Raw genomic sequence first — 18489 nt, 5'->3', positions numbered from 1 at the left:
AAACTTCTTAAATACAAGATATGTTGGCTAGCAACGAATTTGTTTACACTCCCGCCATGGATGCAGACGAGCTCGACGACTTGGAGTCTCCTGTCAAGAAAGTATGACCCGACAGGCCGTAATAAGGAGCCTGTTAAAGCAAGTTTCTTCGGATTATCAACCTATTTACCGCTCCGTTTCTTGTTTTAGACATTTGGCAGTCGTGCTCGTCGACTAAACATATTCGGAAACAACACTACCGACATACCTACCAACGCATTCGCATCTAACGGGGTGCGTCGGAACGCACTATCGTCGTGTTCTGCGTGATAATATTCAATTGTCGCTTTACTCGCAGAGCGGTGAAGGTTCCAAAGCTCCTCCCAAGCCGAGAAGAAATAGCGGATGGGCAGAAGATAATTCGTCGTCCGGGCTGTTTCGGTTTGTTCGTTTTCTGGTTGGAACTGGGATAGGTTAGGTTAATTAACTAGCAGTAGTTAATTTCACTCGAGCGATCACTCTATAAACCACACTAGGCCAAGGTGCGATTCTTAATCCGCAGACTAGTACGCACGGCCCCCATACCTCAGGTGAAAATTTTGCAATAAAATTAAGTTTTATTTTATTTATTTCATTTGGGAGAAAGAGGGGAGGGGCACAGAGAGAAAAGGAGCGCGCAAATAAGTTCTACAGAATAGATTTTGGCGAACTTATTTAGGCCGACAGCATACAGGCTAAGTACAAAAGCACTAGCTGTAATAAATGACCTTTCCAAATATATAGTGCCGTTGCGATGGCTAAAGCTGGCTTTTTCCGACTTACTATTTTAGACAAGATAGCCAGCAGCCCCTTTTCAGCTGCAATAATTTAAGCTCTACCAGCAACATCAGTCTAGCCTCGTTATAACGAAGCCGCATAAACAAAAAAAGACTTTCGTTATATCCAATAATCGTTACATGCTGATAGTGGCGAGAAACATCTTTAGTTCGTAATATACGATAATTCACTATATCGAGGTTTGACTCGTTATTGAACTGCATTCCAGTAAAAAGTACATTGGGAGCATCACATCAGCTGAAAGCCAGTTCATTTCTAGTTCAAACCACTATAGACCAGCCGAATCCATTCAAAAGCAACTGCAAAACTTTCACCTGAGCTGGCATGACACTGACACACTTGCATGACGTGGCACCTAATTCAATGACCCCTATATATCTCTCCCATTTTTGCCAACTCACAGCTTCAGACGGTCGTCTGCACGTCCCCCAAGCACCGTCCCGATGTGAGTTCCTCGTGTGTCATTTCCATGCATGATTCACTGTTGGCATGACCATAAGAACGACACTTTTCTGAGAATCCACATTTGGGCCACTGGGTTTACATTTGACAGCAAATTTAAAACAGTGAAGTAGGATTAGGATGGCATTGAGGCGCATACAAATGACACACAAAGTACTGACTACAAATTGTTCTATTGCCAGCGTGACCAATACACTAATTACATCCACAACAGTTGATATACAGTTGAAACTTCGTTTAACGGTGTGTTGACCACGCTCGAATTATTTCGTTAAATCAGGAAGTTCGGAAAATCGAGCAAGGAATTTTTCGGTCCTTTGAAATCTAAAATTGTAATGTAGCAACACCCAAATGGTACCGCGGCATTGTATCTGCTGCTAATCCACGCCTGCACATGTAAAAAGTCCACAATAGGGCCAAATATCATCGCCCCTAGCACCATCTGGTACGTAAGAACGCTAGTGACTGCTAAGTTCGTTGTTCCGTGCATGGGCACGGCATGCAGCCTCGTCAAAATAAAACTAGAGCTGTGACTAGGGTGTCTAGATGTTTTATCATGATAGCGTTAGAATGCACGCTCAAAGAAAAACCCATTTGCGTCAAAATTAGAAAGAGATCACAGCTTTTTTACTAATTTATTTCTGGAAAATCTTCGTTAAATCGGGTTTAATGCAAGCTAGTTTCTTTAATTCAGGCTGATGACAACATTGAACCTTATGGGTACTTGCCAGGGAATGGACATTTCTTCGTTAGATCGGGAACTTCGTAATATTGGGTTTCATTAGATGGAGTTTTAACTCTAACAAAATTTATAGAAAAAAAAGAACCACTAAAGGACCTCAGTGATAAAGGAAGAAAGCAGTAATAGATCACAATTTGTACACCCTGGCACTATCAAGCTATAGCTGACAAATTGACAAATTGAGTTTCAAGTAACTAAAAGTGATGTTCCAGAGAAACTGCGATATTATAGCTGACAGCTAATGTGTCCGGAGCACGAAATTTACAAAAATTTTGAATTTTTTTGCTATCTCACTGCTCATCTGGGAATTTAGGCGTGCAATAAGTTGGTTGTACGGAGAGTTATCCGCTTATCAAAATGAGGACGGTTGCACTGGATCTCGCAAAGTATTTTTTTCAAGGACCTTCAGAAAGCTTTTGTCGTGAGGGGCACATGCACAGAAGGCTGGAAAGCAACAGCAAGAACTAACATAACCAAGCACAAAACAGTTTGTAGTTAGTGTTTTTGTGTGCCAATTCAAGGTGCCTGTGTGTCAGCTTTGTCATCTTGCACCATTTGAAAAGTTAGATTCAAGTACACTTTTTTTGTCTTGCACACAGAAGCACTTGCCAAATGAAGTCACTACAGACTGAATCAAGGCTGCCTCCATGGACCATCATATGTACAAAAATATCACTTATGGCACCAGTGGGAAGCTCTATGTTGTTAATCAAGTAATTGCATTATTTGATAGCCTTCTGCAACACTGTGAGGGTTCAAGACAGTTACAAGAAATATATATATGGAGCTATTATGTACATGCAATGTTTGTGCGCTGATTTCTTTCCACAACACAGCTTACAAGCTGGCCCAAAGGGCTATTGTGAAAGTTTGAAACAGCAACCACTGCAGCAGTTGAGTGTGTGAAATTTGTGAGCATCTGTAGTTCACATGATGCATGCTATACTCTGTATGATATATTTTAATGCAATAAGATATTGCGACAAGCAAAACATGCCAGGGTGATGCTGAACTTTTCTAGTACAGAATAACAGCTAGGAAAGTACTGCAGTTATTCTATTACATGGGTAAGCTCTGAAACACTACTTTAAATTTCAATCACATTTTTGTTGTTGCTGTTTTCAGAGAAGCGTCAAAATTGACGAGAAATGAGACCGTTCTGGAAAGGGACGACTCCGACTCGGGTAAGGCAAGAAGGCAATGTTCAGTGTTCCTCGTGTTTTCTGTTGCCCTGCCAACGCAAGCTGCTGTTGATTTTTCAGAGATCCCAAGCATACCCGACTTGGGAGAAGTTGAATATGATGACCTTGCTACTCAGGTAGCCCAAGCTCCGAGGTGAGCAAGATTTGCATGCCACTAAGGGCTCTACATATTTTTCCAGAGATACAAAGCAAGGTGTTATGAAATGCCCAACCAAGTACACAAATTCAATCAGCATTCAAAGTCATTAGCTACCTTAATCACACATTTCTAGTCGTAAGCAATGCACAAGAATAACCGAAATCCAGGGGCTTGATATTTAGTCAAGTACTGCTAAAAGCCAGCATGCTTGCATGCATGCATACATGCACACACACATGCACACACGTACACACATACATTAAAATAAAAAAAAGAATTGACTCGCCATGACAGCCCTGCGAAAGTGAATGTCCAGTGAAGTTGTTGCAGAACCACCACTACAACGACTAAGAGGGGTATTCAATGCTTTATTGATGGTTCGGATGCTTGTTTCGAGCTTGTTCTTTATTGAAACATATGCTGTTTTCTACGTTGTACGATTCCAATGAATGTATGCACTGTTTGCTTCACTTTGCTGAATGCTTGTAGCCTCTGCATTACAAGGGGGATGAACCATTGCATTTTTGCTTGCTGAAGGGGATATGAGCCTTTGCTGATGATGATAGTTTTTGTTCATGGGCGGACAGGAAAAATGCCACCCACCGAGAGGCTACCAGCTTTGCTGTAGAACACTGCCACCGCAACCTGCGAATAAGATGCCAAACTAACTCCAAAATGTTCAGTACAATAAAGTACCTTTGTATGAAGATGGTGCCTATCCTCCAATGCCAAGGAAAGTGCAAGTGAAATGAACTTGTTGGTAGTTGCAAGCACTCATTGTATGCAGTGATAAAGCAAATTCCACAGTGATAAAGCAACATTTTCCAATCCCACTACCTCTCTCGCTCTTTTTTGAAACCCAAGGGTCAGCTGCCTTTCTGCTTTTTTGCAGTGTTTCTGTGAATCAGGTCGACACCTTTCAGCAACTGGACAATGAGCTGCTGAAGCAGGCAGCGTTCACAACGCTTGTGAGTGCAGCTTAGAGCAATCCAAGAATAAAGAGAGACAAAGCAGCACTTATTCAGCTTCATGGCTCTATGGCTGAGTGCAAGCCAGCTAGATTTCTTAAAGTTTTTTGGCAGCTCGTACTAAAGATTGTCCATCCCTTTTTCCTCTCTAAGTCAATTTCACTTGCAGGATGGCTGCGATCTCAGACTGCTTACTAAGTACTTGACTCCCGAAGAATACCTTAAGGAGGTAAACCATGTACATTCATCTATGCACATGTATACATGCCATTTATTAAGTGTCATCATATAGCACGGCTTCTTTTGCTTTCTCGTGAATTTCCCTAATCAATTTATAGAGTTTGGTGTAGCTGCCAACCTCATGCAGCATTCTGTACCACCCAGTTTTCCCCACAATAAATGTAAAGTGGAGGGGTTATCTGCGGCGACACTACTAAACATTTTCTATTCCATTGCAACTGTGTGGTGGCACCATCTGTCACTGCTACAGAGAAAACACATAGTTCTCTGTAGCTCTGACAGATGGCACTACTGCTCCATTGCAGTGAAATCAACATATTTTAGTAACGTCACCGCATACAACACCAACTTTGGACCACTGTGGGCAAAAATGTCAAGCAGTGCCCGTAAAAGTGGTATTAAAAGTAGGCTCACTGCAAAATGCTACCTCTGTGCAACATCTGAGCGTGGATGAGCCAGCATGGTGTAGCAGGAACAGCCTCCTATTTGTGCACCAGTCAGTACATTCTTTTCAATGGCACAAAGCAAACAACACACAAAAAATAAGACAACGGGAAAAGCTGAATAGTGGTGCTTGTGTGTGCATCCCATTCTCTGTGCCTTTCCTCCTCACCATTGAAAAGAACCACTGACCGGGTCATGCCACCATTTTGTGCATACTTCTCTTAGCTCCCTGCATGACATATTATCAAGGTAACAAGCTACATTCTTTCAATTAAAAACAGTTGGCAATACAATAATGGTAGAATACAATATAATACCAAGGAAGGGGATTCTGTGTGAAATTAATAACTAATAACTATGCATTTGCCATCAGTTTTATGTGTAGTTAGGTCAGCAAGCTGCCCTACTTCTGCACTTCCATTCCTTTACAGCCAGACGCAGTGTGGACATGGGACACCCTTTTCACTGAAGTGGCTGCTGAGATCAACAAGTCAAGCGACAACAGCCAAGAACCTGATGACAAGCAAAACATACCAGTGTGATCGCCTTTATTCCTACGCTCAGTTTCATACATAGCAGGCAATGCTACAAAGGCTAGAGACTTCTCTCATTGCTCGCATTAGCAACCAAAAAATTGTGTGCCACATATGAAAGCTATGCATCATGTAATTTTCTATAACATTATCATCCTTTTATGTAGCAAAATATGATGTTATTACATAGAAGGTGTTGTAAATCTGAACCTACATGCCAGTGAACAAAGTGACATTTTTCTTTGACCTGCAGCCACAGCGTACCGAATGCGCTCGCAATCAAAATATAGCATGTCGCATACTGGAAGCACAAAGGCGCACAAATAGGATTATACGATTGGACATAACTTTAAATCAGCAAGTTGTGGTATAAAGTGGTATAGTTATTCCCTAGAAGGCATTGCAGATCAAATACAACTGCAGTGCAAAATGCATGAAGTGATACATCTATGACGGTACCACTTGCACAGCTTCCGCAACGTTGCCTGGTATGTATATGAAACAGAGTGTCGACATCGAAAAATAAACTTTCATAAAATGCAAGTTTGCAACCCTTATGGCTATCACTTTCGCTCTGGAAAAGTCTATAGAGTGTCGTACTTATGACTGCCTGTGTCACTATTGTGGACAGTTAATATGGAAGGTTCTTAATTATTCCGCCACAGGCGCACTGTTGCAGCCAAATCAATAAAACAATAGGGTGCCACAAATGCATTTGATATTGCATGAGAGAACAAGCTTTCTCATTACAGTTACTCTCTATGGTGAATTCTGCAGCACGATTTGGAGCAAAGCTTTAAAGCAAATAGCTTTCTTTGGCTCTTTCAGCCATTTTTGTGGTTGGTCGATGGTCGCACTCGGCAAGAAAAATGTTCGTTAATTCACTTGCTCTCTCTCTCTCTCTCTCTCGATCTCATGCTCGTTCATTTGGGCTATTCACTTACATTGACAGCCCTCATTGACAGTTTCAGCACAATTTTTTTTGTTGTTGTTGACCAGTGGACGGAAATGCTGGTTTGCTTAGTCTGGTGCAAGGTCTCGTGTTTTATTTTTATAGTATAAAATTAGATCAAATCAAATCAAGTTTACTTTTTTTTTTACAGGAGGGGCCAGGACTCACAATGTGCAATTTGAATCCACCAGTAAAATGTGACATCGTGCACCTGATTGACTAAATAAGTATGTGTTATTCGGTGGAAAAAAAAAGGAAATACACGACCCTGCTGCAAATTGTGCAGTAGAATTTGTCAAATGTGCCACCACACCTAGCAGTGTTAAAGTGTGGATATCAACAGCCCTGATGTTTTGTTTGCAAGACTTCAGCAACCACCAACCAAACTAAAATACTCCACTTTATTTAATCTACTTCTTGTGCTGTTAATATGAAAGATGTCTGCATGCACCACCATGGCCAAACAACAGGCTACCATTTTGTCAAATTTGAAAATTACTACATAGGCATGTGCACGAGCATGTTAACCTACTACTACCATGTCCAACAACACGCTGTTACATATTTTTTATCAGCATATTCTCAATGCAGCTGTGATTAAAATCACAATGGTGTATAATTTGCATGGCAAGTGACACGGTGCTCACGAGCAGCTTGAGAAGCATGTCCAAATGAGAAATGCATATAGTTAAACTCCAATTTAACGAAATCCAATTTTACAAAATGTTTTAATCAATGAAAAACTACTGATTTCGCAATACATATTCATACAGCTTAACAGGCTAAAAACCTTGAAGGAATGAGCTCAACATATTGGCAAATTTAACGAAATTTTGGGGGGGATAGTGTGTAAAATAGGGGTATACCGAGAATTTCAGTACAAGTGATGGACAACATTGAGCTGTTAAGGTCTTTTACCACTCCCATAAATGCACACAAGATGCACTCAGTGTGATTGCTGTCTACAATAAGTGTGTACGAAGGCAATAATTACACCTCTTCTTGCTTTTGAATAAGTATTATGTCATTTGCATGAGTGTTTTAAGCATTTTTAATGAGTTTTCAGTTTAACAAGATCGTTCATGGCTTTCATTGGCTTCATTAAATCAAAGTTTAACTCATAAAATTTGGATCAATTGATGATTTGTTGTTTGTAGACGTGAATCAGTGCACCACAAAGTATCAAATTTTCTTGAATCTAGGTGCCCTCCCATCATTCTCAGGATGGTGTGCAGAGCATGATAATGAAAATGAAGTGTCACTGTTTAAGCCACCGCTGTGACGAAGTCTTTCAAAAAGTACAGCATCAAGAGGGGCCAATGAAAAGGGGGAATGACTGCACGATGCCAATATCAACAGGACCAGCAGCTTGAGCAGCAGCACAAATTGCTTGTCAAGTGCAGAAAAAAAATATGGGGTTCAATGTCACAAAGTAATGAAATTATGGGGTTTTACGTGCCAAAACCACTTTCTGATTATGATGCATGCCGTAGTGAAGGACTCGGGAAAGTTTGACCACCTGAGGTTCTTTAACGTGCACCTAAATCTAAGTACATGGGTGTTTTCGCATTTTGCCTCCATCAAAATGCGGCTGCCATGGCCAGGATTCGATCCCGCGACCTCGTGCTCAGCAGCCCAACACCATAGCCACTGAGCAACCACGGCGGGTAATGTCTCAAAGTAACATACATGCTGTGGGAGATGCTGTACTGAGTAGCTCCAGATTAATTTGGACAAACTGGGGGCTTTTGGACATGCACCTAAATCTAAGATCGCAAGCATTTTTGCGTTCTGCCCCAGAATACAACGGCTGCAGGCAAGAATCGAAGCTGCAACCTTGTGCCCAGCAGCAGAACACCACAGCCAGTGAGCTATTGCCGTGGGTTGCAAAGCGACGGCATGTGAGACGGAAAGATGAAGAAATTTGGTCGTGACAAGCAGTAGTTTACCTAGCAAAGGACAATTTGTTTTCCCTTTAACATGACCTTTGAGTGCTTAATTCCGAGTTTCTTCCATGAGCTTTCTTATATAATTTGATTTGTTTCAAACCTAAATGAACTCTCCCACTTGATTTGCGGGAGTCATGAAAAGTAAATTGGTGCCGACTCGAGAAACAATGGTAATGCCACTGTCACGCACAGAGCCTTGACAGTGATGGAGCACTGGCGTCGTTGAACTTATCAAGGCTTGTTTGTGTTTATGAACAGTAGCAGCTGCAGCAGCATCCAGTAGTGAAATAATCAACACTGAGTTGATCTCAAGGCAAACAATCTACACTGCCCAGAAGAATGGCTTTTGATTTATTTATTTGGTTTAACATCCAGAGCAAACAATGGGGCTACGAAAGATAATGTAGTCTAGGGCTCCATATTAATTTAGACCACCTAGAGCCCTTTAAATGGAGCATTGACACACATAATCAAAGCTGCACAAACTCTACCACACACCTGCCGCACTTGAAAGGACATTTAGCAAGTATGAAGATTAGAAAATATAAGCCATTTTAATTTATTACAAAAGTTGATCTGGCAACACTGGACCTAGCGACAACATTATCGTGAAGTCATGACATAAGGCAAGATTTGCTAACGTCGTGTAGCAACAAGGCTACACAGGACGACAGCACTTTTATAAGAAGACAAGCGTGTTGCACACATTTCTTCTTACTGCATGTGGCAGCCACAGTGATGACAGGAACAGCGTGAGCCAGTGTATTGTTAAATCATGACGAATCCACCTCCTAAACACATAATCTGGCCCACAGACAACTATTACATTAAGTTATTAGGGCTATCCAATGCTTTCCAGTATCTTTTCTAAGGTTCAGACTTTCATTTAATGCAAGAACATGATGAGTAAAAAAATGTCACGTCAGTACAACATTACTGTACACCCACTAATGCCAGGCGCATGGACGTTTTTATGTTAGACCAATTGTAGCCAGGTATCATACCCACTCAACAACTGACTGACAGCAACAGTCACCATGGAAAGTAACGCTCATATTCAGTAAATGACTTTGGCAAGATAAGCAATGATTAATTTTCAACGACCATGTTACTGTATGGGCTACAGCTGCATAACAGCAATGTGTTTCCAAACTTTTCTTTTTTGGTTACATTCGCATATGTAATGGAAATTCATAATGCAGTAAACCACTGCATTCTGTTTCAGCACATCTAAAGAAAGAAAAACATAATACTGCATAAATTCCTTGTGCCAGCTCGTAAACGTAGAAAAGCATATTGATCAAAAAAGGTTATATGAAAGGCGTATGGCCTGACACAACTCTTATACGCTGCTGATGTCATATATCACATGCTACTGGAGGTGTATTCCATTATTTGTGCGTTCTATTGCAAAAACACCCTAAAAAGAAACTGCCGTGCCCTCTCTTGCGGTGCTAGACATGCAGGATCGGTCTCTGCTCATGGGCTCTTGACATAGTTGCAAGTGACCAAGCCCAGGCATGAGCAAAACGAGAACAAGGTAAAAGCGGGAGCCAACATTTCGACAAGTGTCCACTTGTCGAAACGTTTGATCCCGCTTTTATCTTGTTCTCGTTTTTCCCATCGTCTTGAATTTCCATCTCCCACCTTCCCCGCATTTCGCCAAGCCCAGGCATGGCACTCAAGGCTCGAAAAAATATCCATTTCTAGGCAATTGGTCATCAGCAGTGCTTCTATATGTTAAAGCTTCTGACCAAGCAATTTTAGGTGGAAACCTCAGCTGTAAGATCTGAGAAGTCACTTTTTTTTCCCCCCATCCCTACACTTAGCAACAACGCATTCACATTAGTAAATTTTTTTCTGACCAAACAAACTTCCGTCCAACCATTGACTAAAACGAAGAAAACCAAGTCTCTGTGGGTCCTACACTGGCCACTGGTACCAGTAATCACGTGTCCAGTGTTTTGAGCGACGGTGAGACGTTCCTTTCTAGCACCGTTTTAGGTACAAAGCTTTTGTCTTTCAGCCTGTCAACTTGCGTCACATCCTGCTGCGAGTCCAACTCGTGTAGCAGTCGCTCCTTGCGCTCTTCATCGACGCTCGTCTTCTTGTTGGGCGTGCGTCGGTCAGAGATGAGGCCCTCAAGGTTGTAGCCGATGACGCCGACGATGACAGCCACCGGGAAGGTGATGTACGGTGCGTAAACGCGGAGCGCGGCGTACAGGGCCGGTAGGACCATGATGGCACGTCAGCTGCAGAAGGTATACCACTGCAAAAGAGCCAAGGCAATGGCGGGGCATGAAACATTCGATCCTAAGGGCGAGTTCTTCACAGCGCTGGTCGGCGACACCGTGAACTACTACAGCAAGAGGAGGAGGTCGTTCTCTTCTATCTCGGCAGTGTAGCTATTGTAGTGCGTCTCGTTTCCAAGTAGTACTAGATGTAAAAAATCAGACAAGACAGTCCGCGGCTAAAATAAGGTGCACACTATCAAACTCCGCGGGCAGACGATAATTATTATACGAAAGTTCAATAGAACTCGGAGGAGCTTCCGAGAAGAGCCAGCGCAAGTGATCATTTGAATAAACAAAGGCAACGGGCAACTTAGGGTAGGCGCATTGTACAGACTTACGCGTGACTTTTCCACCGTCCGATACGCGTTATAAAAAAGGAACGTGGCTTTCTGCGGACTCGTAACTTATACACAAAAACAAGGTATACCGCGCAATGAAAGCAGACCGACCTCCGCGTGCGTCCGCCCGGCACCGCTTTCTTACTTGATGATAGTTATCAACGTTTTTTTTTTGTAAAAGTAAATAAAGCACTCACTACTGTCATTAGATGCTATGTATAGTATAAAAATATAACTAGAACTTTATTACATTATATAAAGCGCAGTTCTTGTCAGAAAATTTTGGCTTTGCGACCAGTTATTTAGGTATCAAGTCAAGCTAAAATCGGAAGCGTGCCAATGGCTAAAAAGGCTGCGTGTGCGCGCATGTGATATGTACCGCCTGCCGACGCTTTTATTTAAAACATTATATTTTCTTAGGTTAACTACGTAGCTGTAACAATGTCAACTGTGCGAGTTAATCTGTCGGCAGACGTGTACATGGTCTGCCTGAGCCATGCGCTTTCTACGGAGAAGGAAGAGGTCATGGGACTTCTCATCGGAGAGGTAACGCTACCCCGAGTTTCGGATTGCTTGTCATGTTTCACGAATGGCTGTTAAAACGAGGAAACCCGCGATTTTCACGCCTTTTGTTGTTGGTCACACAATTTTCCAGATCGACGAAACGAAGGTGGCCCACATATCCGCGGTGATCCTGCTACGGAGATCCGACAAGCGGAAAGACCGCGTCGAAATTTCGCCTGAGCAACTCTCGGACGCTTCTACACAGGCAGAGGTGCGTGTGTGTGTGTGCGCGCGCGTATGGTATGTGCGGCGCTTTTGTACTAAAAGGCGCCGGTTTTTCTTTGGATGACTTCTCTCTCTCTCTTCTTATGCCGCTATCTTTGCTTTGTTTTAGACGCTTGCGATAAACTTGAGGAAACCGATGAGGGTGTTAGGCTGGTACCACTCTCACCCGCACATCACTGTATGGCCATCGCACGTAGGTGAGTGCACCCTTCCCCTTACCCACTTCGCAAATAGCCTTTAAGCCACCATTTAAATGTACTGCAATTATCTATCTCTGTCTGTGTGTATGTGTGTGTGGGGGGGGGGGGGGGTAAATAGGATTCCAGGGGCTCAATGTTGTTATTTACAACCACATGATAGAATCGAACAGTGAGAGAAAGCTAATTATTCGTTATGTTTAACTGAAATGTATAAATGTAATGTAGTACAGGTGCTATGTGTCTGAAAGGAGAGGAAGATTAAAGGTAGTGGGTGACCACATTTGCTACATGTCATATAAATAATAAAAGGAAAATTAAAGTAGACTAAAAGATACCTAATCTGTCTTAAGCGGGAGCCATCATCCTAAATCTACATCTTCCTACCTTTTCCAACTACAGCGTGCATCTTCCACATTATGCGTTCATTGCTTTGCCAATTAAGCTACTGCAGCCATAGAGTTTCTCACTACATTACCTAGAGGGAAATCTGGCACTGCTGCGCTGTGGTATGCATGGGAATGCTGGTATATTGTGGATTCGGATTGGCATCGTTCTCGTAGAGACAGGACACCTTGAAGACGCGCTTGGCAAGTACCGTTCCGTCTGTCACAATGATTCATTTTCTACTAGAACAGCACGTAAAAAGCTGTTTTAGCTTTATTATTATGCGAAAACTTGTTTTGTTTAACTATGAGAACTTGTTATTGTGTGTACGACTACACGTTACGTAAAAAGTATCAGCGGGCCGCTAAAGTTGGAGGGCAGACGACAAGGTTCGCGCTCGCTTTGAAACAGTTGGTCGTCTGTTCTTGCTTTTCTTCGCTTGGTCATTAATCGTGGGTGAGTAAAGATGTAATATGCGTGAATGGAAACATTTTATAAAGATTTTACTGTGAGAACGCGTTATTTGCGTAGCCATATCCACGTTTTAGACGAAGCCTCTTACAACACCAGCCAACACGAACCTCACAGACACATATACCTTCATTCCCATGACGGCACGGTGCCCCCTTAAGAAACTCCCATAGACAGTGGCGCCAGATTACCCTCTAGGTGTTATAGTGAGAAACTCTATGACTGTAGCAGCCTTCTCTCTGTTCACTTCTATGGGTGTTGGTGTATGTTCACTAGATTAGCCCTGGCAGTGTTAGCCACGCTGCTCTGTGTGTCTCATTCTCTCTCTCTCTCTGTGTGTGTGTGTTTAAATGTCATGTTGCCTTTTGAGTTGGTAATTTTTTTCATGCAGAATCTTGACTTGCAGATGTCCAAACCCAAGCCATATATCAAATGATGGACGAAGGGTTTGTTGGCCTCATATTTTCGGTCTTCAGCGAAGACGCAACCTCTAAGGTGAGCCACGGGGTATCTCACACGATTACATATTAGTCCTTCTTAAAATGCGCTTGTTCAGCCTTCTTGCAATTGATAATGTGGTTGATGCATTGATGATGGGTGAAACAAAAGCTAATCAGTTAAGTTTTCCTTCCACACTTGTGCTGTCAAAATCTGTGACTTTTCTGTCCTGAAATGCCACAACCAACTAACTGGACAGTTCTGTCTGTCAAAGGCACAATGACTGTGAAATTTCACTCACAAGATGTCAATGTGCAGATGCTAAAATTTGCACACGCACGTTATTATTTTCTTGTAACCATAATCATCATGGCAGAGCAAATGCTAATGTGCCATGCATGTGTGCGAAGATCCGCTTAGTTGGCTGGAAAACTGTCAGAACATTGCGTTTCAAAGGCCTCTGGGGATGTGAAATATTGCAGTAAGCTAAGAAAAAGCATGACCTGGACCCAAATGAAATTAAATACTACTTAAGCAGGTATTACTTGTACAGCCGACCGCCTTTATAACGAAGTGCTTGGGGCCTCCGAAATCATTCGTTATATAGGTCAATTCATTGTAAAGGTTCGCGTACCACACAGCTTACAATATAACTGGGACAGACTTATTTTTTCGTTATGCCGGTCATTTCATTCTAGAGGCGCTCGGCTGTACTGACTGTTCAGATTTACAAACATTTGCAATATATCCCATATACACAAAGCCACCGTATGGTTGCTTAGCTTGAATAAACATGCACTTTAGTGATGGCTATCTGAAGTCCATTCAGTTTCAGTCAAGTAATGCTAATTAAACTGTCTAATACTTATAACACCATTCATACTAATAAATGTGCTAATTTAACATTGCTAGTGTGCACTGGAAAGCATGTTCAGTTGAAAAAAGCTTAAAATTTTTCATGTATGCAAGCATTTCACATCTTTGAATGAATGCCAATGCAGTTGAACCAGGTCCAGGTCACATGCTTCCAGTCTGTCAACCAGGCCAGCAACGGTGAGCCCCAGAGGTGAGCTTCTTTAGGAGATTTTTCTGTGGTTGCTAATTGGCAATGTAGTTGAAGGGTCCTGGAATCGTCTTACCATTGGCAATGCTTTCCATGGGCCCAGGGGTGTAGCCAGGGCGTGAAACACTGGGCACGTTTGTCCCCCTCCCCTTTCCCCCTCAATTTCCGTGTTGGTATGCAGCCTGCCCTGCTCCCCCCTCACCATTCCCATCTCAGGACAAGTGCGTGCCACGCCCCCCCCCCCCCCCCCCCCCCCTTCAAAAAATATTCCCGACCACACCACTGATGGGCCCTATGTTTTGCAGCTCGGACTTGAAGCATGAGAGTCTGCTTGTTATGAAGCCACCTACAAGGGTGGTGGACTGCAGATTGTCATGCATGCAAAATTTCTGCTATACAAGCACCCAAGAGAAAGGGAAAAGAGTTCTAGAAGCAATCAATAATCAAAACAGAGTAGAGATAATTTACAGTGAGTACTTTCTTTCTATTCAGATCTGAAACATTGAGCCATAATATTTTGAGCAGGCAACAATTGTGATGACAAGGCGAACTCAAATTTTGTTTTGTCACTAAGTGGAGGCACGTCTGGCAATTACTCCCCACAGGCTGGCATCCATAGATGACACCTGGAGTTTGAATAGAGCTTCGAAGTTGATGTGACTGAACAGCTTCAGTTTGCAGATTGTTCATGTTTGCTTGTGAACACACAGCACTAATAATCAAGTCCCATGTTCACTTACTCAGCAGAGCACACATGTTTGGACACACATGATAGATACCTTATGTAAAACATTGTGCTGCCTCTTCCAGGTATGTACGAATGGAAATCCCCCTGCACATTGTCCCCAGCACGCACATCAGCAATGCTTGCCTGGATGCCCTCGTGCGACTGCCCGAGATCCTTTGCCAGGAGGAGCAAGACATGTACAGCCTGACTAAGCAGGTGCCGGGTTTAGACCTTCTCACCAGAATGCACAACAACTCGGGTGAGTGCACAGATTTTTGCTGCCAGGTTGCGCGTGCAAAATTTACAATTATGAGCAGCTTGACCTTCCTTTAGAACCATTCTTATTCCTTGCTATGGCATCTTTTTCTCTTTTTCTTTTTCTTCTTGGAAACCAAATTTTTCAAATTTAAAATGAAAGATACATTGTGAACAGTTTCTGTTATTGCAACATCGGCAGTTTATTTGTTGTTTTATGTTGTGTGGTACTGTCAGTATTTTCATGTTTTTGAGAAATTGTGAGAGAAGTGTATATGAGGCTTTACATTTCATGAAACAGCAGTAAAATATGCTTTTGCTGTCCTCCATGCGAAAGTGCCATCCTGAAACTGCGAAAACAGAAAATTGCAGAGGCACAGGCTTCAAAGCATTTTCATTGAGTCACGCCCACCTGAGAGAGACTGCCAGAGGCTCAAACTCTTCCTCAGAATTGTCACTACTAACTTGAAGCTCTGAAAATGTATCACTAGAGCTTTCTAAGTCTACTTCTTTACTTGAATTGAAGAAAAGTCTAAAAACACTTTTCCAGTGTTGAAAAGGGTGGCTGTCACCGCTGCAGCTGCTTTAGTCTACACCACCATATTTAAAACCTCGGGAAGCCAGACTGCTACTGTATGTGCGCCAACCATGCCCATGGAAAAAAATAATTTATATAGGAACCTTGCACCATCTGGTAGAACAGTATTTGCACCAAAATGATAAATAGACTGCCACTCATCTGCGGGTTAGGGTAGAGGAAAAGAAATCCCTGGATGAACGAGGGATGACATGACATTTTTACTTGCAATATTTTTGTGTGTGTGTATGTGTTCAATGAAGGTCCAAGATCTCTAAACCCTAGAAAAAATGTACCTACAAGCATCTGAGCACTCTAAATTACGGTAAGACTTGTTTCTATGAGCCGTTTTCATATCAAGGAGGTGAGTGTGTCATGACGTAATGTGACACTGACTCGCTGCTTTCGTGTGATCACTGCAGCTGCCACATGTGAATGCAGCCAGAAAAAACATGCACTACATTCTCATTTACTTTTTTTTAATGAGAAATGCCATCAAACCACGCCTTATTTGCTACACGACAAAAGAAATTTAACTCTGTGGCATGACATCACTGTGATGCCAATGCCAGGTCTGGCATGAAGAAATAATTGTAGACCTAGTTGATCCTGCATTGCTGATGAGAAAAATTCGCACAAATAAAAAGACAACACTTTTCTTCCCGTGAGTTGTCATTTTGTTTGCACTAATTGTCCTCGTTAGCTTCAACTTTAGTACCAAATTAAAACATCTTTTGTTTCACAAGCTCTATACTCAATAGGTGTCATCCTTTCATGTGCAATAAGCATGCAGTAGAGTTTCTATAATTTTTAAGATATGTACCAGTACTCCTCTCTGCAGTAGCGTTGGTCCTATTGTGGAATAGTGCAACAGTCCTGTGCACTAGTGTTGGTCCTAAAACTCCTAACTGATGTGTATTTCTACGCTGATCTGCACTTAATCCTTTTAAGTGAAGAGTTATTTTGTTCTTCAGTAGGATTGAAACTTGTATCAGTTGGTGTAGCATAGTTCGAATTATGGAAGACCAGCGCTTAGACAAAATAACTACACTTACTTTGTCCACTTTTAGCTTTGCATTTGGGAACTTAAATGTGCACTCCATGATCACATATACAGTATTGGGTCGCGTTATTGTAGCAATGGCTTCTGCTCAATTCTATGCCAGTTTTATCATCCACCATTCACGGCCAACTGATCTCATTGATAATGCAGGCAAAGCATTGCTCTAACCACTGAAGAAGCACAAGAAGGAATAGCATCAGAAAAGGCATTGCTACGAAATTGTGGCCCTGCCATCGCTTAAGTTTTGAATAACGGCTATTACGCTTATACTATTGCCAAATTTGTTTTTCATGAGACTGCAACAGTCTGAAACTCAACTTCGCAACATGACATCTTAGGGAAACATAGGTTTGTCTGGCATTATTTAATTTACATTGACCTCATAACTGTCATCTAAAGGTAATCATTGCAAGATAACAAATAAGGAACGGTATCCGAGCCATATATGCTCGTTCATGAAAGGCTTGAATTTTATTGCTGTTCGTAAACTTTCACGTCAATCAAATTCAATACCCTGGTCAACATCTTCAGACAAAAGTTAATGTTGTCGTGACCTACTAGCACTCCATCTTCATCCGAGCCATGACCAGTGCTGCTAAGAGTTGAGCAACAGCACAATGCAGAGAAGTGCACTTCAAAATTAGTAAAAAGGTTTGTGTTGTAGTACCTCGTGAGCACAAGTGATTTTATCTTGTTCCAGTCTTCGTCAAGGCTCTGTGCAACATCGCAGAATCTGTGAGCGGTCCACTGCTCCAGAGCCTGGAGAACCGGTTGCGGCAGAACCGAGACAAGATCGAGCGGATGCGTGCCGAGAAGGACGAACTCCTGCAAAAGATTGCATTGGCCGAGGCGTGCGCATCTGCACAGGCTCTCCTGAAGAGTCCAGCCCAGTCAGTGGGAACAAAGCAGTGATGCATACATGCCCGTTACACTGGGAAAGGATGACACACTGATGTGAACTATGGAGATATAAAGGTTTCTTTTTTTTTTTTTATCTGTGTGCTTATTTGGAATAACAATTTGGCTTGGGGAGACTTGACAGGTAAGAAACATGTTCAGAGGCTGGTGATAGCATTGCCTCAGAGTGACTGAGGACGGTTCTGCTTGGACATAAACAAACAGGTTGATATTCTAAACTATAGTAAACATTGTTCATACATTCTGAAAAAAAGAACCAGAAAATGCACTGACTGGGAAAACATACAATCCGATGTAACAAAAAATTTGGCAGACTCAACTATTGACATCTACGTAATGCAAAGCGTCACGCGGGTCGTTGCGGCACGAGATGCCAACGCGCGTGGAGCTGGTGGTGCTTTGGCAGCCCGAGACGCGTTTTGTTGTTTTCCTATTGCTTGGTTTAAGAGGGCGATGGGAAACCGAAACAAAATCGAGCTGGTGGGCAACGCCGGATGCCGCCGAAGCAAAACGTGATGCCCACAT

General features: G+C 42.4%; 2 protein-coding genes across 6 annotated transcripts; both read left to right on the top strand.

Moving 5' to 3' along the window:
• Positions 1-56: 56 nt before the first annotated feature.
• Positions 57-7624, top strand: IFT43 (intraflagellar transport 43). 5 transcript variants are annotated; one of them, XM_072289397.1, is made up of 10 exons: positions 57-101; positions 190-273; positions 338-420; positions 1220-1261; positions 2620-2733; positions 3146-3204; positions 3283-3355; positions 4254-4329; positions 4499-4558; positions 5445-7624. In XM_072289397.1, exons 1-10 carry the CDS (start codon positions 57-59, stop codon positions 5553-5555), a joined length of 747 nt encoding a protein of 248 aa, XP_072145498.1. In that variant the 3' UTR covers positions 5556-7624. The 5 variants fall into 5 exon arrangements, with proteins under 5 accessions (XP_072145498.1, XP_050036212.1, XP_050036213.1 ...); XM_050180255.3 differs by lacking the exon at positions 2620-2733; XM_050180256.3 differs by lacking the exons at positions 1220-1261; positions 2620-2733.
• Positions 7625-11404: 3780 nt separating this feature from the next.
• On the top strand, positions 11405-18036 carry LOC126533047 (lys-63-specific deubiquitinase BRCC36-like). Its single transcript, XM_050180250.3, has 7 exons — positions 11405-11625; positions 11735-11854; positions 11978-12065; positions 13330-13418; positions 14363-14427; positions 15235-15410; positions 17747-18036. Exons 1-7 carry the CDS (start codon positions 11521-11523, stop codon positions 17956-17958), a joined length of 855 nt encoding a protein of 284 aa, XP_050036207.1. The 5' UTR covers positions 11405-11520; the 3' UTR covers positions 17959-18036.
• The last annotated feature ends 453 nt before the right edge of the window (positions 18037-18489 follow it).

This window comes from Dermacentor andersoni, chromosome 7, assembly GCF_023375885.2.
Source record: "Dermacentor andersoni chromosome 7, qqDerAnde1_hic_scaffold, whole genome shotgun sequence".
Taxonomy (NCBI): Eukaryota; Metazoa; Arthropoda; class Arachnida; order Ixodida; family Ixodidae; genus Dermacentor; species Dermacentor andersoni.
This window is presented reverse-complemented; position numbering and strand designations above follow the sequence as displayed.

What these genes read in the sequence shown, in the direction of transcription:
- IFT43 (XM_072289397.1), top strand. Translation starts at nt 57, where the DNA reads ATGGATGCAGACGAGCTCGACGACTTGGAGTCTCCTGTCAAGAAA. An exon ending in CCCCCAAGCACCGTCCCGAT is followed by an intron (nt 1,262 to 2,619) that starts GTGAGTTCCTCG and finishes TCTTGCACACAG; the next exon opens with AAGCACTTGCCAAATGAAGT. An exon ending in AAGGGACGACTCCGACTCGG is followed by an intron (nt 3,205 to 3,282) that starts GTAAGGCAAGAA and finishes TTGATTTTTCAG; the next exon opens with AGATCCCAAGCATACCCGAC.
- LOC126533047 (XM_050180250.3), top strand. Translation starts at nt 11,521, where the DNA reads ATGTCAACTGTGCGAGTTAATCTGTCGGCAGACGTGTACATGGTCTGC. An exon ending in ACGCTTCTACACAGGCAGAG is followed by an intron (nt 11,855 to 11,977) that starts GTGCGTGTGTGT and finishes GCTTTGTTTTAG; the next exon opens with ACGCTTGCGATAAACTTGAG. An exon ending in CAGAATGCACAACAACTCGG is followed by an intron (nt 15,411 to 17,746) that starts GTGAGTGCACAG and finishes ATCTTGTTCCAG; the next exon opens with TCTTCGTCAAGGCTCTGTGC.